General features: G+C 35.9%; 1 protein-coding gene across 1 annotated transcript in view; it reads left to right on the forward strand.

Annotated features, from left to right (window-relative positions):
- Positions 1 to 24,260, forward strand: part of Rev1 (Rev1 DNA directed polymerase) — a 54,169-nt gene that overhangs the window by 10,728 nt on the left and 19,181 nt on the right. Inside the window, exons 2-7 of the mRNA XM_081736991.1 lie at positions 760 to 886; positions 7,148 to 8,384; positions 13,369 to 13,489; positions 17,746 to 17,899; positions 20,550 to 20,872; positions 23,197 to 23,315. Coding sequence (XP_081593117.1) covers positions 760 to 886; positions 7,148 to 8,384; positions 13,369 to 13,489; positions 17,746 to 17,899; positions 20,550 to 20,872; positions 23,197 to 23,315 — 2,081 coding nt within the window. The remainder of the gene's footprint in view (positions 1 to 759; positions 887 to 7,147; positions 8,385 to 13,368; positions 13,490 to 17,745; positions 17,900 to 20,549; positions 20,873 to 23,196; positions 23,316 to 24,260) is intronic.

Raw genomic sequence — 24,260 nt, forward strand, 5'->3', positions numbered from 1 at the left:
CCCTTCCCCCGTTAGATTTATCATTAAATAAAATACTTTAAAAGTTTTATTTTGGAGATTATCTGAGGTAAAACGTATTTATAAATTGTTTTTGCTCACATCTTTCTCCCTGCGTTATTCCAAAACCAAATTCTCACAGTCCCCTCCCAGTATATGAACCATAAACCTACAATTTAAGTTGGGTTTCGAGCTACTGTAATGGGTATAAGTTTCAATGCTATCCCACTGGGAATCGAATGCGAACCCCAGAACTGCGCGCGCTAGCCATTAGACAGGCAGGGAGGAACTGTGACATTTTTGTTTCGGAATAATGCCGGTCTCGTATAGCAACGATGCTGAAAAGAGACGCTAAATTTTAATAAAGAACAACAAAATGTGTCACAGTAAAGTGAAACAAGCTTTTATATTTATTATATGAAAAGTAATCTTCAGAAATTGTTTCAACATTTTGAAGTGTCTGTATAATTGAAAACATTGTTAGGGGAAAAAACTAGGATTAGTTGCGTTTGTTTACTCAAGTTTATTGAAACGAAGCATGCTTTATGCATAATTGAACAACCAAATTGCGAATATAATTTTTATAGTTCAAACGTGAGCTCATTATTATATGTGGGGCTCGCGGACAAACATGAGTTTTTGTACCGAGTTTCAGCTTTCTAACTTCACGGGCTCATGAGATACTCAATTTTTTGCATAACATCGTTACATTCATTTATATATATATATAATAATAATTATTATTATTATTTTAATTATCAGGGTGGATATATGGCAGCAAAGAAATCGAAACTTGAGCAACAGTTCCGTGACGAAGCTATTCATGAAACAAACGAGAGTCAAGAGGGAATTTTTAAAGGAGTCGCCATATTTGTAAATGGATATACAGGTTTGTATGTTATGTTTATGTTTTATAAAAGCATTTGAGAGGTTTAATAACATGGTTGAGCCATCATAAATGAGAGTCCAATTTCTTGTAACCAATGGTATTTGTTAGGTTGTGCCACAATAGCCTTATTATTAATATGAAGCACATAACTATTTTACATTGTAAGTTACCTCAAAGTGTTACTGACACTCGTATGTTCCTTTATTTCCATGCATTAAGTACACGGGAAACTAGTGAGATAAGAGTAGCAATGTTATTTTTAACAACAGCGAAACTTGTCTGTTAGCCAACATACGGAAAATATGTTTTATTTTCAAGCAAAAATTGTTGTAGATTGTAACATACGCATCATCATAATGCAGTAATAATTACTTAGGCTTTTTGTATTTTATCAATAATATTTAACTAAATACAAAAGGTTGTTCGCTTTATATCCGAGCATTTTTGACGGGCACTCATCTTAAGAGATACCGCTCCGCCGCCACCGATCATGTCTTATTAGCATTGCAGTTTCCATTGCAGCAAGCTCTGGCGCAGAATTGGCATGGAAATTCTGTCCCATTCTTCCCTGCAAGGTTTCCAGAAATCGTCCAGAGTGTGCGGGCGGCGATGTTGAAGACGCCGTTTCAAAAGTCCAAATGCCCGAAAATCCATTGGACTGGCATCTGGGCTTTTCACAGGAATATCTTCAAACGGAATGACACAAATTCCAACTTCTTCTGCCATTTCCTGATAAAAACGTAGTGATGTTCTGGCGGTATGACTCGAAGCTTTGTCCATATGGCTCGTCACCTGGTTCGCGTCCATTCCATATAATTGTGGGGTCTCTCTCCAATAGATAGGTGTCGGAATGGATTCTTGGAAGTATCTTGCATTCACCTTCACGTTTTTGTCCACCTTGCGTGTCATCAACTTATCCTCATATCCGAATCCTTAACAACCATAAGGCCACGAGGGAAACTTTCCCTGCACTGACGAACAAAGTTGCTGCGCCCCTTGACGTCAATGTCATGGTATGTGATCGGCCGAATGTGACCACTAGCAGTGAGATGGACGTACGATTCATCTATTGTGACAACTTCCTTGCATTTGGAACCCACCAGGTACTTTTCATACAGTTTCCTGCAGTTCGTCTTACGTTCGGTGATGTACACGGGCCTTCCGCACATACTTCAACTTAAGGCGCTTGCAGATTGTTTTGTTCACAGTTGAGGGTGCAAGGTTGAACCTGTGACCCATATCACATTGAGTCGGGTAATTTTCTTGGCACGCCAATCGACGGATCCACCTTAGTACTACGGGTGTAACTTTGCTTGCAGCCCTTCTCAGGAACTTAGCATGAAAAAGGATCATTACGTAACCCCCTCAATACAGGTTGATTTTCGGCGCCATTTGATAATACTCGCGTACTTACAAGGTCAGACACAACACTGCTCCCACCAGCAAGCCCATAGTTTCAGCATGATATGCCAGGCGGCAGCACCGAGTCGAAAATGATCAGATATACAGCAAATAACCGTCTGTACTCTGTTTTTCACAAAAAATGTTTACTCTGCGCTTCCCCCTCAGGATACGCATTTTAATCAAAGGAATATGTAAAAACCTAAGTTAAGCCATGCTCCACTCATATACTAAAATTCATCAAAATCGATGCGGCCTAGGAGGAAACATACGTTACATTCATTTTTTATATAAAAGGTATGTAAAAGGTCTGTCCGAAAAGTATCCGGATTGACTTTCCTAGCCAAGAGGGAGGAGTGGGGGATGGTCTCCATTAGCAGGACTGTGATGAGGGATTTCAGGTATACAACGCCAATAGGTTCATCTGCCTCTGAGCCTTCCCAGTGTGTTGATCGTGCCTAGAGTGAGCAGTTGTTTTGTGTCGTCAGGAATCTAGATGTCAGGTGATATGCAGATGAGGCAAGTGTGTTCTAAATTGGTTTCAAAGTTTTTTGACAACAGAGGAAAACTAGAATGTTAATTTGTCACGAACTGTTGAAATATGTGGAGCTTTGAGCCTGATTTTTTTCTTAATATAGCAACTAGTGATGAGTTTCTGCCGAAGTATAGCGTGGCAACGTTGTCTCAGTCTCCCTACAGTCCAAATGTGGCCTCGCAACGGTTAATTGACGCAAAAGTATGTTGTTCTGAGGAATTTTAAACTATTCTACGTATATCTATAATATTACATTTTTCGTAAATGTAGTCTCGATCCTTTTCGATAGATTCTCTATAATAGATAAATATTATTTATGCAATATAAAAACATTGCATGTAATAAATATTTAATTTGTTGTTCGCACATTATGATCTAAGTATGATTTCAGTATGCTCCTTCTCATCTTCGTCTCCGCGTTTTCCCATGTCTATATGGAGTTGGTGTTCCCGTTTCTAATTCTTTCCCCCAACTGTTCTCTATCCTGAGCACCCTCTATTCTTCATCCCCTTTCCGTAAGATCATTTTATATCTTATCCTTCCATCTCATCTCAGGGCCCCTTCCCTCTTCCTCTTACCCGATAGTCTTCATTTCTTTGTTCTTCATGTCCAAGCCATCTCAGCCTCCATTCTTATTTATTTATTTATTTATTTATTTATTTATTTATTTATTTTAAATCAAGGGTACTACCTTAACAGTGCCTCTTATACATGATGTTAATGAACTATACCGACAAACTGTAAGAAGTGATTCCTCACATCAAAATAAGTCAAAAAGTTCATATGGGCCTGTGAGGAAAATTGCACATTTTCAGAACTAGGGCTGTCCAAAATCATGAAAAAGCTCAATTCGAAATGTTTTGTATCACGCTTATACGTGAAAAAAATGTGAAATACACAATGATAAAATATATTGCAGCACACGTTATTCCGAACACCTGGCGGTTTCTAACACTTCCGACTTTCTGCCGAAGCATTCTGTGTCCACTGTTGTCAAGGCTTACCTTTTGCCTGCTTTGGACTCACCTTTAAGTCAGATCATATCTGAGAATTCTGTTGAGAGGATGCCTGGGAATTATACCCTATACGGAATTCCTTGCACATGCGTTAATGAAATATGCATTTTTGGATTGCATATGTATGGCTTCCCTTACGCTGATATAAACGCCGCTCCACTGTTTTTCAAATTCGAAATAGCACGTGTTGAATTGAGCTTTTTCACAATTTTGGACAGCCCTAGCTCTGGAACTATGCACCTCCACAGATCCATATAAACTTCTTGTATTATTTTGATGTGAGGAATCAATCCATCTTAATATTTTCTTCTCCGCTACTTCCATCTTCTTTTCCTGGGCTCTTCTGATTGCCCATGTTTCGCTACTGTACACCGTGGTCAGTCTTATTACCGTTTTATATATACGGCCTTTTAACGTACAACTTACTTTCTTGTTTCACAGCACTCGACTCACCCTTTTTCAGTTTAGCCAGCCAGATTATATTCTGTGTTGGGTTTTCGTATGTAATCCTTTATCCTGGTCGAAGTAAATCCTGTTGCATGTAAAAAAAAAAAAATATATATATATGCTACATATTTTTTGCGGTGAGTAATAGCCTTTCTGCTTTTTCTCATTAAATCCAAGATACTCAAATTTCGAATAGGTAATGGCCTCTCTCCTTGTAGCTGTAGGAAGCTCCCGTCTTCGTTGAGTGTCATATATTCTGTTTATGTTCTACTTATCCTCATGCCTGTCTCTTCTAACACCCTTCCCCATTCTATGCCTTTTCTTTGGATGTTTCACATATAAAAACATCATCCGCGAACAGCATACTCCATAGTTCTCTTCTATTTTTTACTGCCTGACCCACACATCTACTATCAAATTGAACAAATATAGACTAAGAACTGATGTAGACCAACTTCTACAGGGAAACCTTTTGTCATACGAACACTACTCTTCACTTGGTGGTAATTGGTATAATTTCAGTATGCTATAGTCCGCGTCACCCGAATTGGCGTGTGGCATCAACCAATAAGTTCGCAGTGCGCTGTTATTGAACCTTCAGGGAGGAATCTAATCATTCATAATTATTCACAAATACGAACATAATCAATTATGAATGATTAGATTCCTCCCTGAAGGTTTAGTTAACAGCGCGCTGCGAGCTTATTGGCTGATGCCACACACCAATTCGGGTGACGCGGACTATAATTACTCACAAAACGCTAGACACATTCTTTATCGCTTATTTAATTTGTTCCGCCTATGACAATAAATAGATGAAGATATGATAGTCAGTTTAAAGTAACTCGTGGTCGTGGATGTACAGATATCTACATTCACCCTGTTATGAATATTAACTAGCACGGATTTGGGCTGTTACTTTTCTCTCTCATTTTCAAATATGAATCAGTTTGTTATTTGCTACGTTTCCTGTGAGTTCCCTGGACGGCTTCCAACCGTGAAAAACAAAATACTCAACAAATCCGTGTATGCTAGACTACTAAATGTCTTGAAATGTAGAAATAGAAACGTATGTCTTCATGTACTCCTCGACAAGAGACAAAAATTAATAAACATTACCATGACACCCTATATTTTGGAGAAGTTTCAATGACAAAGTTTTCACTCTTTCTCCCGTGTATTCATTGCCCTTCTGAAACATAACAACAACAACAGTAAGAGATATTCTTCAAGGATTTTTAAGAAATGAAAATGACCATGAATGTCCAACATACACGGGTTAATTTAATGTTAACAGCATAGGAATGACGTTGTTTCAATGCGACCAAGTTCCAGGATATACTTGTGGCCAAATTGCAGTGATATGTAATGCATGTCTTATAAGATAATGCAGATTCAACAGTACTGAGACAGATAGCCAACTTAACGAGTTTTAGTGTATTCATACTCAGCGCTACTGCAGTTTAATATTGAATCATCTAAGAAAAAACATGTATTTGTTTCAAGTAAATAAAATTGTAATCTTTAGTTCAACGTATTAAGTCGTTTGTACTAATGATAAACTATTTGCTGCTTTGTTAGTTATGATAATGTGTCATCTATTTTTTCGTTTTAAAAGATTTGAACAGACATTTTGTTTGTTTTGATAATTCTACTAGCTAGATCTTCTGCTAAGTCTACAACAAAAATGAGAACTTAAATTAATTTACTATTGGATGGTATCTTTTACTAAAGTGCTTTATATTGCACGAATGGCCTATCCGGATTCGCATAAGGACCTAACTATGTCACGTGATCAGGTCAAAAGTCACGTTGCGTGTTAAGTAGCGGCGTGGGAGACCCGGGTTCGATTCCCGGCGGGAGCTCATGTGGTTCGGATTCCACGTTAATCAGTAGGTCCACGTCTCATATAGCCTCGCTGCTGAAAGGGACGCTAGACTAAAATCAACTCAACTCAACGTGTTAAGTCGAGTCTGGAGATTCCAAATCCAGATGTGAGATATTTCAAGCACGTAACCTCCGCGTGGGCCTCCCTGGGTAAAAGATGCATATAGGTTATTATTATTATTGATTTTACTCAAACAACTTGACTTTTGACAATGTTCTATCCATATTTACCTTACGCACTATACATCGTTTTTTCATTATGTCTTTGCAATAAGCTTTCAATTAGCCATCTCGTTTTTGAGATATGTGAACGACTTCATTTTTTTCACTGATTTTCCATTGACTTTAGTGTTCATGTTTCGTGATTTTTTACTACGTTCCATCCATTGTAGGACAATTTCTTTTTTGAATGTAGAATCTACATAGTCTGTTCTATATTTAATTTCAGCCGTCTCCCTCTTTTGTTTTTTGAGATAAGTGAAGGAGGTATTTGTTTTTCATTGATTTTCCATTGATATTAATGTTAATGTTTCGCGCTTTTTTTTCTTTTTTTCTTTTTTTCTTTTTCTTTTTTTTTTTTTTTTTAAGTGCGTTCGACCAATTTTAGGTAATTTGCTTTGGTAGTATAGAATCTACGTAGTCTCTTCTATATTTGAGCTGAATTTCAGCCATCTCTCTCTTTTGGTTTTTGAGATAAGTGGAGGAATTATTTGTTTTCATTGATTTTCCATTGACGTTAATGTTAATGTTTCGTACTTTTTTTTTACTATATTCCATCCACTTTTGGGCAGTTTGCTTTTGAAATATAGAATCTACATCGTCTCTTCTACATTTGAGCTGAATTTCGAGAGAAGGTGGAATGAGGAACAGAACTAATTATAAAGAAATTCGAGAAATGTAGTAATCTTAATAGTTAAATCAATCAAATTTCATCTAAGTTTATCTACTGATTATTGTTGTTTCTTGTTTCCGTAGTGCCTTCTGCAGACGAATTGAGGCGAATAATGATGGTTCATGGTGGTGTGTATCATCATTATGTTCATTCTACTAGCACAACACACATTATAGCAACAAATCTTCCAGACTGCAAAGTTAAAAATTTGAAAGGGCAAAAGATTGTTAAACCTGATTGGATTGTCGACAGCGTGAAAGCGGGGAAATTATTGGACTATCGCAATTACATGTTGTACTCTAACCAATCTAAACTTCAACCACAATTAAATTTTAAGACTATTGAGAAAGACACTCATACAGATAAAGAGCCTACAAACGTACCTATATGTAGTACAGAGGAATCGAACGGTGAGAGAATCATTCAAAAAGTGAGCGATGGAAAAAACACTTTCAAAAGTGACATCTCAAATACTTCTAGAAATGAAAGTTGTTCTGACGTACCAAATACATCAGCTAATACGTCAAAATCAGTGTCTTCCACCAAAGTAGCATCATCGAATGTAGCAGCTCGAGCGGGTGATCCAAATTTTATTTCCGAATTTTATAATCGTTCTCGACTTCACCACATATCAACAATGGGGGCCATGTTTAAAAAGTATGTGACAGAGCTCCAAGAGAAGGGTGATAAAACTTTTCCTGGGCGGAAATCGTTAAAAGACTGGATATCACAGAAAGGCGCTGATGCGTCCACAGTGGTTGCGAGTGTGACGGATGAAGATAGTGTATTCAGTTCTGTTGTTGATAATGCAAAAGGTGTTACAAGCCACTCAAATTTAAAAAGAGAAAAAGTAATTATGCATATAGATATGGATTGTTTCTTTGTTTCTGTTGGTTTGCGAAAGCATCCAGAGCTAAAAGGCTTACCCGTGGCTGTGACGCATGGCAAAGGTAACCCACAGAACCATCGACCTGGTACAAACCGAGAATTCGAATTTAATTACTACAAAAACCGTGTGAAGAATAGAATGAAAGGTAGTCCGGGAAAGAAAGACTGTATCGATGATAAGGATGATGAATGTAGCTCGGATTTGAAGACTGATCTACACGATGAGGAACGATTTTGGAGACTAGAAGGAATTGAAGAGAATAGTTCTATGAGCGAGGTAGCGTCGTGCAGCTACGAAGCAAGAAAAGCTGGAATCAAAAATGGTATGTTTCTTGGTGCTGCGCTGAAACTTTGTCCCAATTTAAGAACAATACCTTACGATTTCGAAGGCTATAAGGAGGTCTCGTATATGCTGTATGACACTGTAGCGAGGTAAGTTAGACTACTTAGTGTTTATATATAAAGTATTGTGAAATAATTTTAAAAATTAAGATAAAATTTAAAATAAGATTTTCACACTTCTACTATAAGAAACCGTATACTTAATTTTAATTCGTCGAACATCAGAATAAATTTATGTATATTTTCTTGTTTTTGTGCATGCTATAGCAAAATTTTGGAGGGTTTTTCACGCCAAGCAGGGTTTCAGTGTACGATCATGTGTACCGTTATTGTTAACTGTTTGAATAGAGACTGCATTCAATGAAGTCGAAAGAGTGACAAATAAGTGATTGAACCGGGAATCGAACTCGGGTGCCTGGGTTACCGTACTCTGTGCGAACTACTATGCTACTCAATCGTCTACCCGAGTAGCGACAAATTTTCACTCTTGAGGTCAGTGCTCAGCCGTTCATACTCTTGAATTTATTTGAATTCACGCCTATAAAAAAATATGGTGTGAAAGATATTCGGTTGTCTTCCAAAGACAGTACTCGAAGAATGATTATGTTAAAAGAGAAGATGCTTTTGTATATAAATGAAGTATAGAATGCGCAACTACTCAAGTCCAAAACGCACCAGACGCTGTATATTAGACTTTCGTGATTACTAACAGGATAATTTAATGGAGAGAACAAGTTCATATTTGCATCTGAGCCTCGAGAGTTTAGGTGGTGAAGACGTACAAATATGAAACAGCTGTCAAGTAACACTAAGAAAAGTTACAAAGCGGAACTCTCTCTCTCTCTCTCTCTCTCTCTCTCTATATATATATATATATATATATATATATATATATATATATATATATATATATATATATATATATATATATATATATATATATATACACAAAGTGTGGTCAAAAAATACGGTGAATGAATTTTTTAGCAGCAGTTGCTGACGCTACAACAATTTGATGTAATTTGTCCGATAGCCTCATCCGTTGAGACAGGCAGCGTCAAGTTGGAACACGCTCTGACTTGTCTGTCAATGCCCAGAACGTCTACAATGTTTACTTGGTCTGTCGCGCATCAACAACGCGTGAACATTAAGTTCTGTTTCAAGTTGCAAAAAAATGCCAAAGAAACTTATCAAATGTTGAAATCGGTGTATGGCGATAATGTTGTAACTCTGAAGACTGTTTACAAGTGGTATGAGCAACTGAAACGCGGAAAGGAGTCGGTAGAAGATCGGCAACGTTCAGGAGGTCCACTAACCTCAAAAACAGAAGAAAACGTTCAAAAGGTGACACAAATGTTTTGTTCAAACAGGCGAATGACTATTCGAGAGCTTTCCAAAGAACTAAACATCTCGTACGGGTCCGTACAAAGCATTTTAACCCTTAACAGTTCAATACCTTTGAAAATTAGCAAAAAAATATGATATTTGCAGTATGTCGTCTATTTGGTTTGTATATCATTTGAAAGTAGTTTTCTAAATTTTCCCGCCAATAGTTTTCGAGAACTGAGTTGTGTCCAAATGGTTACTTTGCACAGTTTTCCGTAAAGTGATTTTTGAGTACTTGTAGCCATATAGTAATAAAGAAAAGTAGTCTCATAAGGAAGAAGTAATAAATGAAACATGGTAAGAGTTGTTTACTTTCTAGGATTTAATATCTAACTCTGGAATATTTAAGAAAATTTAAGGTACTATCTATGAATCCACATAGAAAGAATAATAATATTTACATTTCGCAGAAAATACAGATTGAATAAATATGATATTCAAATATATGCATAGTTTTATAGAATATTATTCTTTTTTATTTCATTTTTTATATTTTTAAATTTGAATATATCAACGTAGTGTAACAGTGACTTAGGATCTAGAAAGGATATCAATTAGCAAGTGACAAAAACATTCTTTATCGTGATACATATACTTACAGATGGAACTGCATAAAGAAATTCTTTAGTGAGCTTGTTACTCCCGACTTACAAAAATGACATATTCCCTTAGATGTGTGGGCTGGCCAGTGAGCAACAAAATCTTTCCTTGTATCATCACATGGTCACGTAGCAACAGGTGGACATCTTTTCACTTGAGGTTCGCCCAAGCTTTCTAAAGATGGTCTCTCTTGTTTAGGCTTTCTGCATTATACTAGTGCAGATGCAGTCTCAGCGAAACACTTTAAGATGTCTGGATGATTTCCCAAGTATGTTACAGTCTATTTAGTAAGGTAACCAGCTGTTTACAACAACTAAATTTAGCATGTACCCAAAAATTCTAAGACACCATCGTTTTGATTTCATTGGTGTACGGCAGAGTTCTATGAACATGTTTGACTTGCCTACACTTCTCATGTGTTTGCCTCAGAAGATAAGAAAAAATCTTATCTTCTGCCTCCTAAACGATTTTGTCTCATTCTTGGAAGAGTTGAGATTTTCATTACATCCTTCAAATATTGCATTAATTTCACACTTGTAAAAAGTTATCAATGTGCACGACTAAAAACTCAGACTCCTCTATCTTGAATAAGGAAGGTGATTTGCCATAATTGTCAAGCAAGACGGAGCTCCACCTCACTATGCCTTATGTTCACGCCAATGGCTCGATAGACCATTTCCGGGACATTGGAATGGGCGACGGAGACGGATAGAGTGGCCCAGATTTTACGCCACTAGAGCTCTTCCTCTGCTATCATCTGAGGAACCTTATTTATCAAGAACCCATCCATGATATTCACCATCTGATGCAGAGAATTTTGCAATGTTGTGAAACCTTTGACATGCTGTTGCGAATCCATACGGATTGGCAGAGGCGCTTTGCAGTTTGTCTTGCTCAAGAAGGACAGCACATAGAGCAAATAATGCTGTAATGCCAAATTTTCACACTTTGTGACAAAATAACTTCTGAACCAATAACGGTAGGTGAAATAGTCTGTATCACTGTTTCCCTGAAATTGAGGTCGTATCAAATGATACCCCATATATCCCTTTCCATTTTAAAAATCCAAAGTTGGATCCAAGATTACGGCTTCCAAGATGGCCGCCAGGGCAACCATGTCAAAAAATATGGTCCATTACCCACCCGAAAAACATATACCATGAACCAAATGTGAATGCCAAGATGTTCCTGTGCTACAGGAGTCTTAACTGACTGATGTTTCACTCTGTACTATATCTCAGGTATATAATCTGGATCTGAATCACTGAAAGTAAGATCAGGTTCTGAATCCGAGGTTTTGAAATCCGATAGATTAGAAGAGAAAGAGATCACTACTGTTGGCCTTATGCTTAGTTTCCTTCCATAGGATATATCAACGGAGGCAAGTTCTTCATCTATTTTTGACGGAACACAGTCACCTGCAAAAATGTAAATAGCCTATCACAATATTTCTCCTTTGCATCTGACATGAGATTTCACAGTAAAACTTATCTATACATACATATAGATTTGCATATATATATATATATATATATATATATATATATATATATATATATATTCCATACTGAGCCTCTGTATGAAATTTTAAATTTGACTAATAAACAGAGTATTATGTTTCTTTTTCACGTTAGATTTTCTATAAAAATATTAAATGATACATCAATATAAGCTAGTCCAATATATTGTACTTTTTCCTGTACAAAGTATACGTTTGATCCGTTACCGGACAATGTAACCAAATGGTTACGTAGTATATTTTTATCGTAAATAGTAATCAATTTTTGACATTATGCCGTTTTCATACTTGCACATTGTTGGGCAATGATTTACAAACAAGAACATATCGAGAAAAATAAAAACATAAACTGCTTACCTTCAGTATTTAATATTTTCTGTCTGCTTCCAGCACGGCTTACAAAACAACAACATATCCACACACTACTTCCCGCATAAAATTCAACAGAGTTGTCACAAGGGGGCAATAGCTTGCTCTCCCATCGCAGAAAGTATGTACACAAATAACTACAACGAACAATACCGAAATATAACACTCTTCAACCCAATAGGCAAAATCAAAAAATGTGTAACCAAATGGTTACGAAAACTCGTTAAGGGTTAACCACCGATTTGGAAATGAAAAGAGTGAGTGCGGAATTCATTCCCCGCCTTTTGACTGACGAACAGGAGTTTTTGGCTGAAACCATATTCCTGTCTATTCACATCCACCGTACTCTCCAGATATAATATGACGCGACTTCTGACTTTTCCCAAAAATTAAAACCATGCTTAAAGGAAAATGTTTGGACACCATTCCTGACATTGAGAGGGCCACGACAGAGCAGCTGGACGCCCTTTCAAAAGAAGCCTTCCAGTCATGGATTCATGGATTCAACGTTGGGATAAGTGCATTGCTAGCCAAGAACAGTACTTTGAAAGAGATGAAATCAAATTCCATTTAAGCTAGTTACTTTGTTTCTAATAAACTTATTCACGGTATTTTTGATTACACCTCGTATTTAAGTGATGGAAATATCTGAGAAAGTGTTGAGAAGTAAGTGGTGTCTTAAAATAAATGAAAGACATAAAAGAATAGAATAATTAACTGATAACGAAGTGAAGGTTGAACATACCGTTTTAATTTGTTTTGTTTGTGAGATACATATATATATTCCTTTATAAAACTGGATTTTACGTAAGATCTGCTGTATAGGATATAGCTTCCATCTTTATATAATGTATTTTTAGTTTTAGGTATTAGTTTATATTAACTATTACTTTGAGTTAAATGTAAGAAGGTAAAAGAAAAACTTACTTTCTTGATTGTTATTATTGTTATATTTATGATGATGTATTAAATATTTCTTCTTTTAGCTGAATTTTCTTGGGTGCGTGGAACACACTTCCACATTTATTATTATCTGAGGAGATAGAGGCTGAGCTCTGGTCAACGTTCTCGGCTTTTGATTCTTGTTTGGTGTTCAGTTTGTATTAATCTATAAGGTACAACCGCCAGATATAAAATTAAATAAGCAAGCAATATTGTATTTATTTTCTAACTGGATTTATTTTACATTCATTATTTTAGTTACACCCTTAATATAGAAGCTGTTAGTTGCGACGAAATGTATGTAGATTGTACTGATATACTACAAGACACAGGAGCGACTCCCATGGAATTTGCTAAGTTCATAAGAGCAGAAATCAAGGTTTGTATTTACTGATTTTGTATCTTTTGTATTTAATTATTTTTATGTTTTGTGTCTTTAGAGCTATTTAAATTGTTTTACTCATTAATTTGTTTATAGACATGTATGGTAAATTCGGAGTAAATGCAGTTTCGAAAGTATTTCATTTACTCTTAACAAAAAACGAAAAGAAACTATAATTTTACTTTCTATTTTTAGAGTTATTACAGAGTTTGTCCGGAAAGTAGTAGAGCTGATTTTTTAAAATAAATGTATTCACAATTTTGACACATCGACTTAATAGTTTTCAAAAGATGCTCCTTCTTCACCAACACAGCGTTTCCAGCGACTTTACCAATCACTGAGGCTCCCTGGAACGTAGAAACTGGAATACTCCTCAGCTCCCTTGTTACGGCCTCATGAATGGCTTGGACTGAGCCATGATGCCGTCCTTTCATGACCCTTTTCAGTCGGGGGAAGAGGAAGAAGTCTGCAGGAGCGACATCTGGGCTGTAGAGTGGTTGAGGAAGCTGTGTGATGCCATGTTTGGCCAATAAGTCCATGGCAGCAAAGGCGGTGTGGCTCGGCATATTGCCGTGATGAAGCTTTCATGATCCAGCGATTCGTTTTCTCAGTTTTTCAAGTACATCCACGTAGAATGCAGCATTCACAGTTTGACCAGGTGGTACAAACTCTGCGTGAACCACTCCTTTGCAATAATAATAATAATAATAAATGATCAACATCAATTTTATTTTCGACTTTCTCAATTTGCTACTCAAAAACACTGAATCGACCCATGGCATCACTCCTATAAGCAGTCTTGATCATATCATGGGTCTCACGCGCACTTTTACCCAGTTTGACGCAAAACTTCACCGCGTAACACTACTCTAACAAACGATTCATCGTTGAAATGACAGAGCAGCTTGAAAGAAGTTCATCTTAAACTCGATCTACTCTCCTTGAAGGTTTGGAGACGACTGGCGACTGGTGCGTTGGTAGCTAAGACCCCCTACCACCCGACCAGCGCAGTAACGTCCCCGTCCACGTTTTGGCTGGAAAAAAATTCAGTCCTACTACTTCCCGCACAAACCCTGTACACTCACACATAGTTGATATCATAGACATTGTATGTTTAAGGTAAATACTAAGAATATGTAGCGATAATGAATATCTTAATAAATTCAATAATTAAGGCTTTTAATATTCCATTCGCGTTTTATTTAATTAGAACGAACATTTGAAAAGCATTTGATAACTGCCTCTGTAATCAGAAATTGTACTAATTTAGGAAGCATTTGTATAATAGTTCGGTGCTATAATTTTCTTACATTGTTACTCATATTATTGTATTTTTCAGTGTCTAACAATTAAATATTGTGTAAATTTTCAGTTTAATTTTAAAACTTCTAAATTTATAATTTTGACCTTGATTATTACCGTTAGTATTTAATTTTCTTCATTCTTTTTATTGTTATTGTTGTAATAAAATGTTTCAAATTATACTTATTTTAAACCTCCTTCTCTATTCATAATGCTATACCTTAGAACTATTTTCATTGCTTCCCTTAACAACTTTTTATATTCATCCATGGTTTTGCTAATAACTAACCCAGATATTTATTCAATTCCTTGTGAATGTGATCGGAAAAATCAGCATTATAACACGTGCACTAGAAGGAAATCATAAAATTTTGTTCGAAAACATACATGTCAGTTGTTAGTACAACCACTGGTGAATATAAAAGATTGTTAAGGGAAGGAATGGATATAAAAGAATAGCACCATGAATAGAGGAAAAAGTTTGAATATAAATTAAATTTGGAACTGGATGCAGTTAGCTAAGGATAGAAATCAGTGGAGAGCTTTTGTGAACGCGGCATTGAACCTCCGGGTTCCATAGGCCATAGAGAGAGAGAGAGAATTAAATTTGGAACATTTTAATATCCTTGTAACAATAAAAAGAGTGAAGAAAAGGTTTTAGTAACGATAATGGTAAAAAAGTGGTCAAAATTTTAAACTGAAAGTTTTAACAATATTTGGATTTTAAAATGTAAAATTATAATAATGTAACAAAATTGTAACACCCAACTATTATACAAACGTTCTCTAAATTTGTACAGCTCTTGTTGATAAAGAAAGTTCGATTGTTTTAAAATGTTAGTTATAATAAAATAAAACATGAATGGAATATCAAACGTTTTATTTATTGAATTACGAGCATCTCCGTGAACATTAAGTATCTTACAATTATTATCAATTTGCTGTTATTGTGTAGGCATGAGGAGCACATTTTATAAATAAAATTAATCTAACTACTCGCTATTTTGCGAATACAATGTTCAAGCCCAATGAAGCAAATCTGCTGCAGCACATTCTCTATGCATAAGTAAATGCGATTACATAAGTACGAAGGTCGTAATGAAAGTGATAATCAACAATTTTTCGTGAACCTTCTTTTGATTTTATTAATGAAGAAAATACAACGTCTTAATATACAGACTTTTCTTTACTTTTCGACAAGGTTTCCATTTCGTTGTACGCATTTCTAGAAACTTGAAAATACTTGTGGAGTAAACCCTCGTTCTAAATATTTGCAGACAGCGACGCAGTGTTTTTTGTGCCATATCTGCCATCCAGTAACGTTGACCTCGTAATTGATCCTTCACAAAATCCAATAGATGATAGTCGGAGGGTATCAGAACTTTCCGCAATATTTCCTCAATTTCCTCCTTGGTGAATTGAACAGAATGCATATGTAAAATAATGATTTATCCCGCAACGCAGGGTGTGCTTTTTAAGTGATTGTCTGTACATAACAGTAAGCTATCATGGTTGCCCCAGTTCAACGAGAAGACTGTGTTCATAACCTTTCCAGCAGATGACACTTTCTTTGCTTTCTTTTTACCCACTAAGTGAATGGTGTCGTTCCATACTCTGCTGCTTTGTTTCCAGTTCATAATGATAAAATCAGTCGCAATACTCAATTAAAATAATCTCTTCTATCTCTGTACAACTTCACTGCAAATTGTGTTCAGACGTTAATAAACATGGGACCCAACGGCAACAAATTTTTCGAAAGCCTAACTTTGCAATAATTTCCTGCACTGCACTATGTCCTCCAGCAAGTATTGCTGCAATTGTATTCACAATGATCCGTCTATCGTCTTTAACGCAATCAACTCTTTCACGTTGCGTTTCGTGGAAGAAGTTCGTGGATAACTGCTCTGAAACTGATCTGTATTTCCATCCTTAACATCTTGTATATATTTTCTTACACTGTTAGCAACCATATACACACTAAAATCTATTGTGAATTTCAGCAACAAGAATTCCCTCTAATAAGGAATTCAATCACAGCTCGGTATTAGAACGAAACTTCACTGTCAGCCATTTTGAAACTACTGCATGTACTCTGGCGATCGAAGCTAAGTGCGTCATACTAGCTCAACACATGTAGGTTGCGGTAATTTACTTCGTTTGCGCATGTTGATAGATGTTTATTTTTTAAATTTTACCAATTTCTGTGTACTCTTGTTGAAAATCATTAACTTTGGATAGTAATTTGAGGTGATTGATAATATTTAAAAACTGTACTGAAAAAAAAAAAAAAAACGAACTAAAGTTAACAGTTAGTTACTGTTTTCAAATGTTGTGCGTATTTAAATTGTGCAAATTATACTTTTTTTTTTTTCCTGTGATGAATGTATTTGGTGCAACATGTTCACTCTTTTGCCAGTCAAGAAAGAAAAAATGAAGTTCACTATTTTTATAAGAATGAAATTTAATGAGCCTAGATGACCACAGAAAATCAAAACTGGGAGCACTTCTTAAATCTTAGATGTCGACCATTTCGTGCTATGTGCCAGCTTCCAAAATTAAGGAGATACTGACGGTAGTTTGCATACAAACAAAATCAGCGTTTTCCTCGAAGGCCAAGATATGGATAACATTATTTAGGCGAAGATGTAGGTTGGTTCCCCTGTGCTCCTAGTTACAATGGTACCTCTTTGCAGTGATGGTAACGTGGAACTCACTGACAATCCACAAGTGGAAACTAATGCCCTTTTAATAGTTTTACTGCTGCTCTTAGTCGGTAATTTCATTATATTATTGTTTGTTCTAAAAACAGCCTCTTCAATGATACCTCTACCTTGATTACCCATTGAACTTCCTCTTTTCCGATTTGCATTTAGATACAAATTTTATAAATTTCTAGTACGATATCCACATTAAAACATGTTTATTTAATTAGCGTGTATGTTTAATACTAGGAGAAAACTGGATGCCCAGCTTCCACAGGGTTTGGTTCAAGTCCACTGTTAGCCCGTTTGGCTACCAAGAAAGCAAAACCTGACGGTCAGTTTCATTTGGAACAGTCAGAAGTGTCGGAATTCATGAAGAACATATCTGTGGAAGATCTTCCAGGTATAAATGTGATTTTTGTCGTAGATATTTCTATAAAATGTGCATAAGAAATGTTATTATTATGTATAATAATATGATTTTTGATGTATAGTAAATGATTCATTTTTGATTTAATATATAAATGATTAAAGGATATTTGAAGGCGAGACTTCCTAGTATATTTCCCACCATCAGCCCCACGCCTAGGCTCTCCCATCATATCTCCAAGACACCAATCACTTCCTATCCATTATTCACTCCATCACCGAACCTTTACTTCCGAATATTACGCAAACCTCTAGACGTAAATTCATTATATACTAATATTCCACATACTCATGGCCTCAGCGCACTTCAAGAATTCCTTAACAACACGCTCCAAACCTCAAAAAATCCATCACACAAATCCTGATCCAAGTAGCCCAGCTTGTCCAAACCACGATCAATTTCACATTTGAAAATAACCATTATTTTCAAGTCAAGGACATTACCATAGGGAGGCCCATACCCCACTCCTCATCTGTCCCCTTTACTCAAGCCGATTAATCGAACTCCTGGAACAGCAAATACTCCGCTCATCACCGCTTTTAACCTTTTCTCTGACTTCGATTTGCTAACGTCTTCCAAATGTAAACTCACAACCAGCCAAGACGGGAACAATTTCTAAAATCCCTGACAGCTTGTACTCGACCAAATTTACCTACTTTTTCTCTAACCATACTGTCACTTTCCTGATGTGAACGTGTGATTTGAAAATGGAGTCTCGAGACTGATATAAATATCATAATTATTAGCAGTTGAGATGTAAAAAACGACTGGTTTGGGGTGCAGGTGTTTTTGCAATAAAAAGACGGATTTGGGGGGAAATCTAAGTTTTCGCTTTTTGAATTTTTATGATTTTCTTATTGAAGTATCCCTTTTTTTTTTTTTTTTTTCCTTCTTCGTGTAGTGGATTCTAGAGTTAAAAAGTGCCTTTACAACATTCATTACTTATGAGTCCTGTTTTCAGTCTCTGTCTGGCTGAAAATCTTTTTTGGTTTTCGATTTGACGTTTCACTGGTGGCCAGCAAGTGTAAGTTACGCAACCTAATGTATTACGAAGGTCGTGTTGGCTGCGTACGCTTTGTCAAATTCCTGAAAGTTATACATCTTGCCATGTGTGTTGTACGAGATGCCTAAATTTAAACTGAGGCAGACAAGATAAAAGTATCACAAACCAAGAATCAGATACAAACCAGTATTTGTTTTGGTAGAGAATTTCACTTACAACTTGTTCTTTGTTCGGGAAACACTTCATCATGAGCTTCAGATATTCTGTTAAAATTAATGTAAGTTTTTTTTTTTTTTTTTTTTTTTACAAAATTAAAGCCATACACGGCCATGATGTTAGTTTAACGGTAATAAAAGTACTTAATTTACAGAATTTATTCTTTCTTCCTTTATATCGTGTGAAAATATTTAAAACAGGAAATTTAAGTATAGGATTTTTAGCCTTCTCCCACTCGAATTTTAAAGGCCTAAATAAATGCTATGTATATAGAGAAACTTGTCCCGCGTTACTTCCTACATAAAAGGTATCTTTAAGTTAAAAAAAATAAAAATAAAATAAAAAAAGAGAGAGAAAGGTAAAAAAGCTGAAGTTTTAGTTTATGTATAGATTCTAAACAATTTGTTCCACTAAGTCGTAACTACATTTTCAGAACAGTTATTGCTAACGCTGTTAAATTTCCATTAAAACATTGTTGTTGTAGAATATTACTCTAATAGCTCTAACTAATAAACCCATTGCGTCCACCGATTTGCCCTTTTACCGAGGTATCGATTATCCTTGATTATTGAACTTTTTTTATATTTGTTTTTCTTCAGAATGCAGTAATTAAATGCTTTTTCGTGTTATAATGGGAAAAGAAATGTGGAACGTATTGGTATTCCTTCATTGAAGTTGAAATGTCCAAGAAAGCTCAAAATTTCCTAAGCCAAGAAACCGTAGAAGGAAACTTTTTTGTTTTTCTTCCGAAGGCGTTGCATCTCTAATTAGCAGTATAAAATATTTCCAATTCAAGTACTTACATCCCACGTTCCTGTCCTATGCTGTCCATTCAGTGAATCTTGTCTGTACGTCTTTGAAGAATACCTTAAGCTCCTTCCGTCCATTAAAAAGACCCATATTTCCAATGCAGCTATTCAGGAAATCCACACGCAGAACTATTCCGATAATCAATATCAGTTTAATCTTCCAACACTCTTCAAAAAGATAACACATTTTCTCTCCATTCTTCTTCACACCCATTTCCGAAGTTTCCAGTCGTTTTTCATCATTTTTGCGTAATGTCCATGTGTCTGACCCATACAGTACAATACAATACGCAGCATTTTATGAGCGTATGTATATAATGCTTGTATATTTCATTAAATGTACTTGAGTTATTATCATGTAATTTCTGTTTTGTTGTTTTTTCTCATTGTTGAGTATTAGTTTTATATGATTGGTTTGTAGTCCAATGAAACTTGTAATGATAAAATATATTACGTGAAAGTACTTTTGTCAGTAACTCACCGGCAAGTCACCGTGGCTTTATGTATGGAGATTTAGAAGTAAAACGAAACAGACAATTACTCTTCTGATTTGCTTGTTTCGTATTGTAATCACTTTGTATTTGGTGTATTTCAGGCGTAGGATATTCAATGAGTTATCGTTTGAAAAGCTTAGGAGCAACTACTTGTGGCGAATTGCAAAACTTATCTCTAGCTTCTCTACAGAAAGAATTTGGACCTAAGACTGGACTTTCTCTTTATAAGCATTGTAGAGGGGAAGATAATCGACAGTTAAACATCGAACATAGCAGGAAATCTGTCTCTGCCGAGGTTAACTTCGGGATACGGTTCACGAACCAGAAAGAAGCAGACACTTTTTTAAAAGAGTTGGCACGTGAGGTGCAAAAGAGATTGGAAGATATTAATGTAAAAGGAAGGTGCATCACACTAAAATTAATGGTAATGCTTGGTTAATTAACAGCTTTTTTTATATGTGTGTTTTTTTAGTGTTCTATACAATGTGGAAGGGAACAAGACCGAAAGAGTTCGGGAGGTAATTCTACAGCTAAAAACAAGGAAAAAAGTTCAAATGAACATAGATCCAACGCGGCGGCGCGGCGTTTTCAAGCAGCAGCCGTGCGAAGTTTCGTTGGCCTCCTTCTTGTAAGTGCAGTATCTGCCGAACAAATAGAGATATCGACGTCGGGTCAGAAGAATGTAAAGAAAGTCGTATTTTTCTGAAAAGAAAAAACTGTTGGGTGGACCGAGGCGTTGGAGGCGGAAGGAATGGGCCGAAGCGAATGAAATCGTTTGTAGATATTGGATATGTAAAATAAGGCCTTTCGTATTTCACAAGTGTCTCAATCCGATTTCTTCAAATTTGGCAAATCAACAGTAAGCACAAACAATATTGTGTATTTTACAGTGGCGGCTCATGCTTTGAATTTTAGGTGGTGCACAATATATGACCTCGCTTTTTCATTATTATTAATATTATTATAAATAATAATAATAATTTAATAATAATAATAATAGTATAAACAATAATAGCGATTTCTTCATGGTATACTTCTAACATGAACTACATAATTTATATGGTTTACCCAACATTGTTAGAGTCGTCAAGTCTAGGAGGCTTAGATGGGCGGGTCATGTAGCTAGAATGGAAGAAAGTAGAGACGCTTTCAAAGTCTTGACTGGAAGACCAATCGGAAAACGACCATTAGGAAGACCTAGGCGCAGATGGGAGGACAATATTAAGATGGATCTCGCAGAGATTGGAATACAGAGTAGAAACTGGATGCAGTTAGCTAAGGATAGAAGTCAGTGGAGAGCTTTTGTGAACGCGGCATTGAACCTCCGGGTTCCATAGGCTATAGAGTTAGTTAGTTAGTTAGTTATACTTCTAACATGCAATGGAGAAGCTCATTTTGTATGATTTTTGACGTACCCTTAAAAATTGTTGCATTTTCTAATGACTCTTGAGAGCGCTGTTCAGCGCTGAAATGAATTAATCCACTAAATAGGCATGGATTTGAAGAAGAGTCTGTTTCATGTCCTCTTAAAGCCAACGAAAACGCCACAAAACCGAATTGATGATTATATTGAGCACGTACCTGTTTTGTGTCACTTTTTGATTGTGATTATCAATGGACCGCCTATAATCAGCATCTAGTTGAGCAGCAATATTCACATTTCCCAACACAGTGAAATTAACGTGTTTTATATGACCTGACGAATTTTATTATTATTATTATTATTATTATTATTATTATTATTATTATTATTATTATTATTATTATTATTATTCCGATGCGGTCCACTTGTTTTTGCCTTTCGGGCGTCAACTTTCAAAATTTTGGATGGGGTTTTTTGCCCCCCCCCCCCCTAAAACCGTTTTTCCGTAGAAAATAAAAAAAACACCTATTCGTTTATTTCATGTGTAGTATCTGCCTGCCAAATTTTTATCAAAATCGGAGTGTTACACTTGGGAAATGTTACTTGTTAGAAGAAGGAGGTCGGTGAAACATTGCACGGCTGTTGTTTAAAAACACCGCCGCGTTAGGCCTATGTTTTTTATTAGAACTTTTCCTTTCTCACCTCCCGAAGTTTTTCGGCCTTGTTCCCTTCTACCCTGTATATACTAATATATGAAATTTATTTGAAAATTACTACTTTTTCCTTCTACTTTCTGTTTGAAATTTTGCTAAAGGCATATAAATGTCTGCATGTACATATACTATTGAAAAGATTAAGTTACAGACAAGAATGTTAAATAAATCGTACACGTAACTTCTGGTAGCAAGTTTAGGAAAGCATCGGAGTACTAATTCAATGTAGAGTTAAAGTTTTATCATCGAGTATCTGTTAAAACTAGTGATAATAAAAAATAAAAATCTTATCTTGATTGCGTCAAAAATTTAAGAAGTCAATATCACAATCCTAATATTTCGTCTGTGACGATAGACATAGTTGTAAATGGAAAAAGGAGGGGGAACAAAAAGAGGATTATGGTACAAGGAACATGACAGCTAGCTATCAGTCTTCATTATAAATTATCTAATAAATTGATTCCTAAATTGTAGTTCGTTTCAGGTGTGTTAAAACACAGTTGTGTGTGTGTGTGTGTGTCCTTGGGTTGTTACCTAATCTAAAACACTTTATTCCATAGCCAGAATTTGTATGATTTTCATAAGTCTTTTCGTTTTAGTTAAATTTTCTGTTTTTAATGATTGATATACTTACTTTTACCGTTAATGAAATTACAATTTTAAATTTTACAGGTGAGAGCGAAGGAGGCTCCTATAGAAACAGCGAAGTTTATGGGTCATGGTGTTTGTGATCACATCACAAGATCATCCACACTAGCTAACCCAGTGTCAGATTCTACTATTATTGCAAGGTATGTGCATTTGAGAATAAATCACAATAAATTAGTATTATCGAATGTTATAAAATAATACGAAGCAAGAAGGGAACAAGTTACTAGAAAAGAATTAAGAACTAAACACATAACATATGGTTTTGTGGCAGACAGCATCGTATCTGTGGGTTTTCTCGGGCTTCTGCCGTTTCCTTCCACATTCTTATTCCACTAGTTCTTTCCTAATCGTTCACTTTCTTTAAATCATACGTCTCATTTAGCCTACATACAAGCATAACTGTTGAACGTAAAGCTAGAATAGCATGTTACTAAGAATTAAAGAATTGTATACTTACTAACAAACTCTATGTAACCTAAAAGTTCAATGCTGCATTCGCAAAACATCTTCATTGACTTTGTCCGTAGCCAACTAGGTCCAGTTTGTCTATTTTGTATTCCTATTTCTGCGAGATCCATCTTAATATTATCCTCCCATCTGCGGCTAGGTCTTCCTAATACTCGTTTACCAATTGGACTTCCAGTTATAACTTTGAAAGCGTTCCTACTTTCTTCGATTCTCGCTACATGACCTGCCCACCTGAGTTCGTCGTTATAAAATTTTCGTCATTCCCAGTTCCCGTCTCTCTTGGGTCCGAATATTCGGCTCAGGATTCTAATTTTAAATATTTTCAGTCTGCGTTCTTCCTTCAAAGTAAGCGATTATGTTTCGCAACCATACAGCACAAAAAGTGTAATTATCATTTATATATTTTAATCTTCACAAAAAGTGTATGCATCTGTTTACTTACAAGTAAGGGACCATATGGTTGTCGCGCAAATCAGATGCAGACATACGCCATCTGATTGAGCATGAAAAGATATGGAGAACACAGAAATTTAAAGTGCTAAGGGCCATAGGGAGCGGAGCAAGGAAAGAGGAAACATTGAATGTCGGCAAAATTGAAGAAAGTCAGGAATGACGGG

Source organism: Thermobia domestica, chromosome 13 (assembly GCF_964235325.1).
Source record: "Thermobia domestica chromosome 13, izTheDome1.hap1.1, whole genome shotgun sequence".
In the NCBI taxonomy this organism is placed as follows: domain Eukaryota; kingdom Metazoa; phylum Arthropoda; class Insecta; order Zygentoma; family Lepismatidae; genus Thermobia; species Thermobia domestica.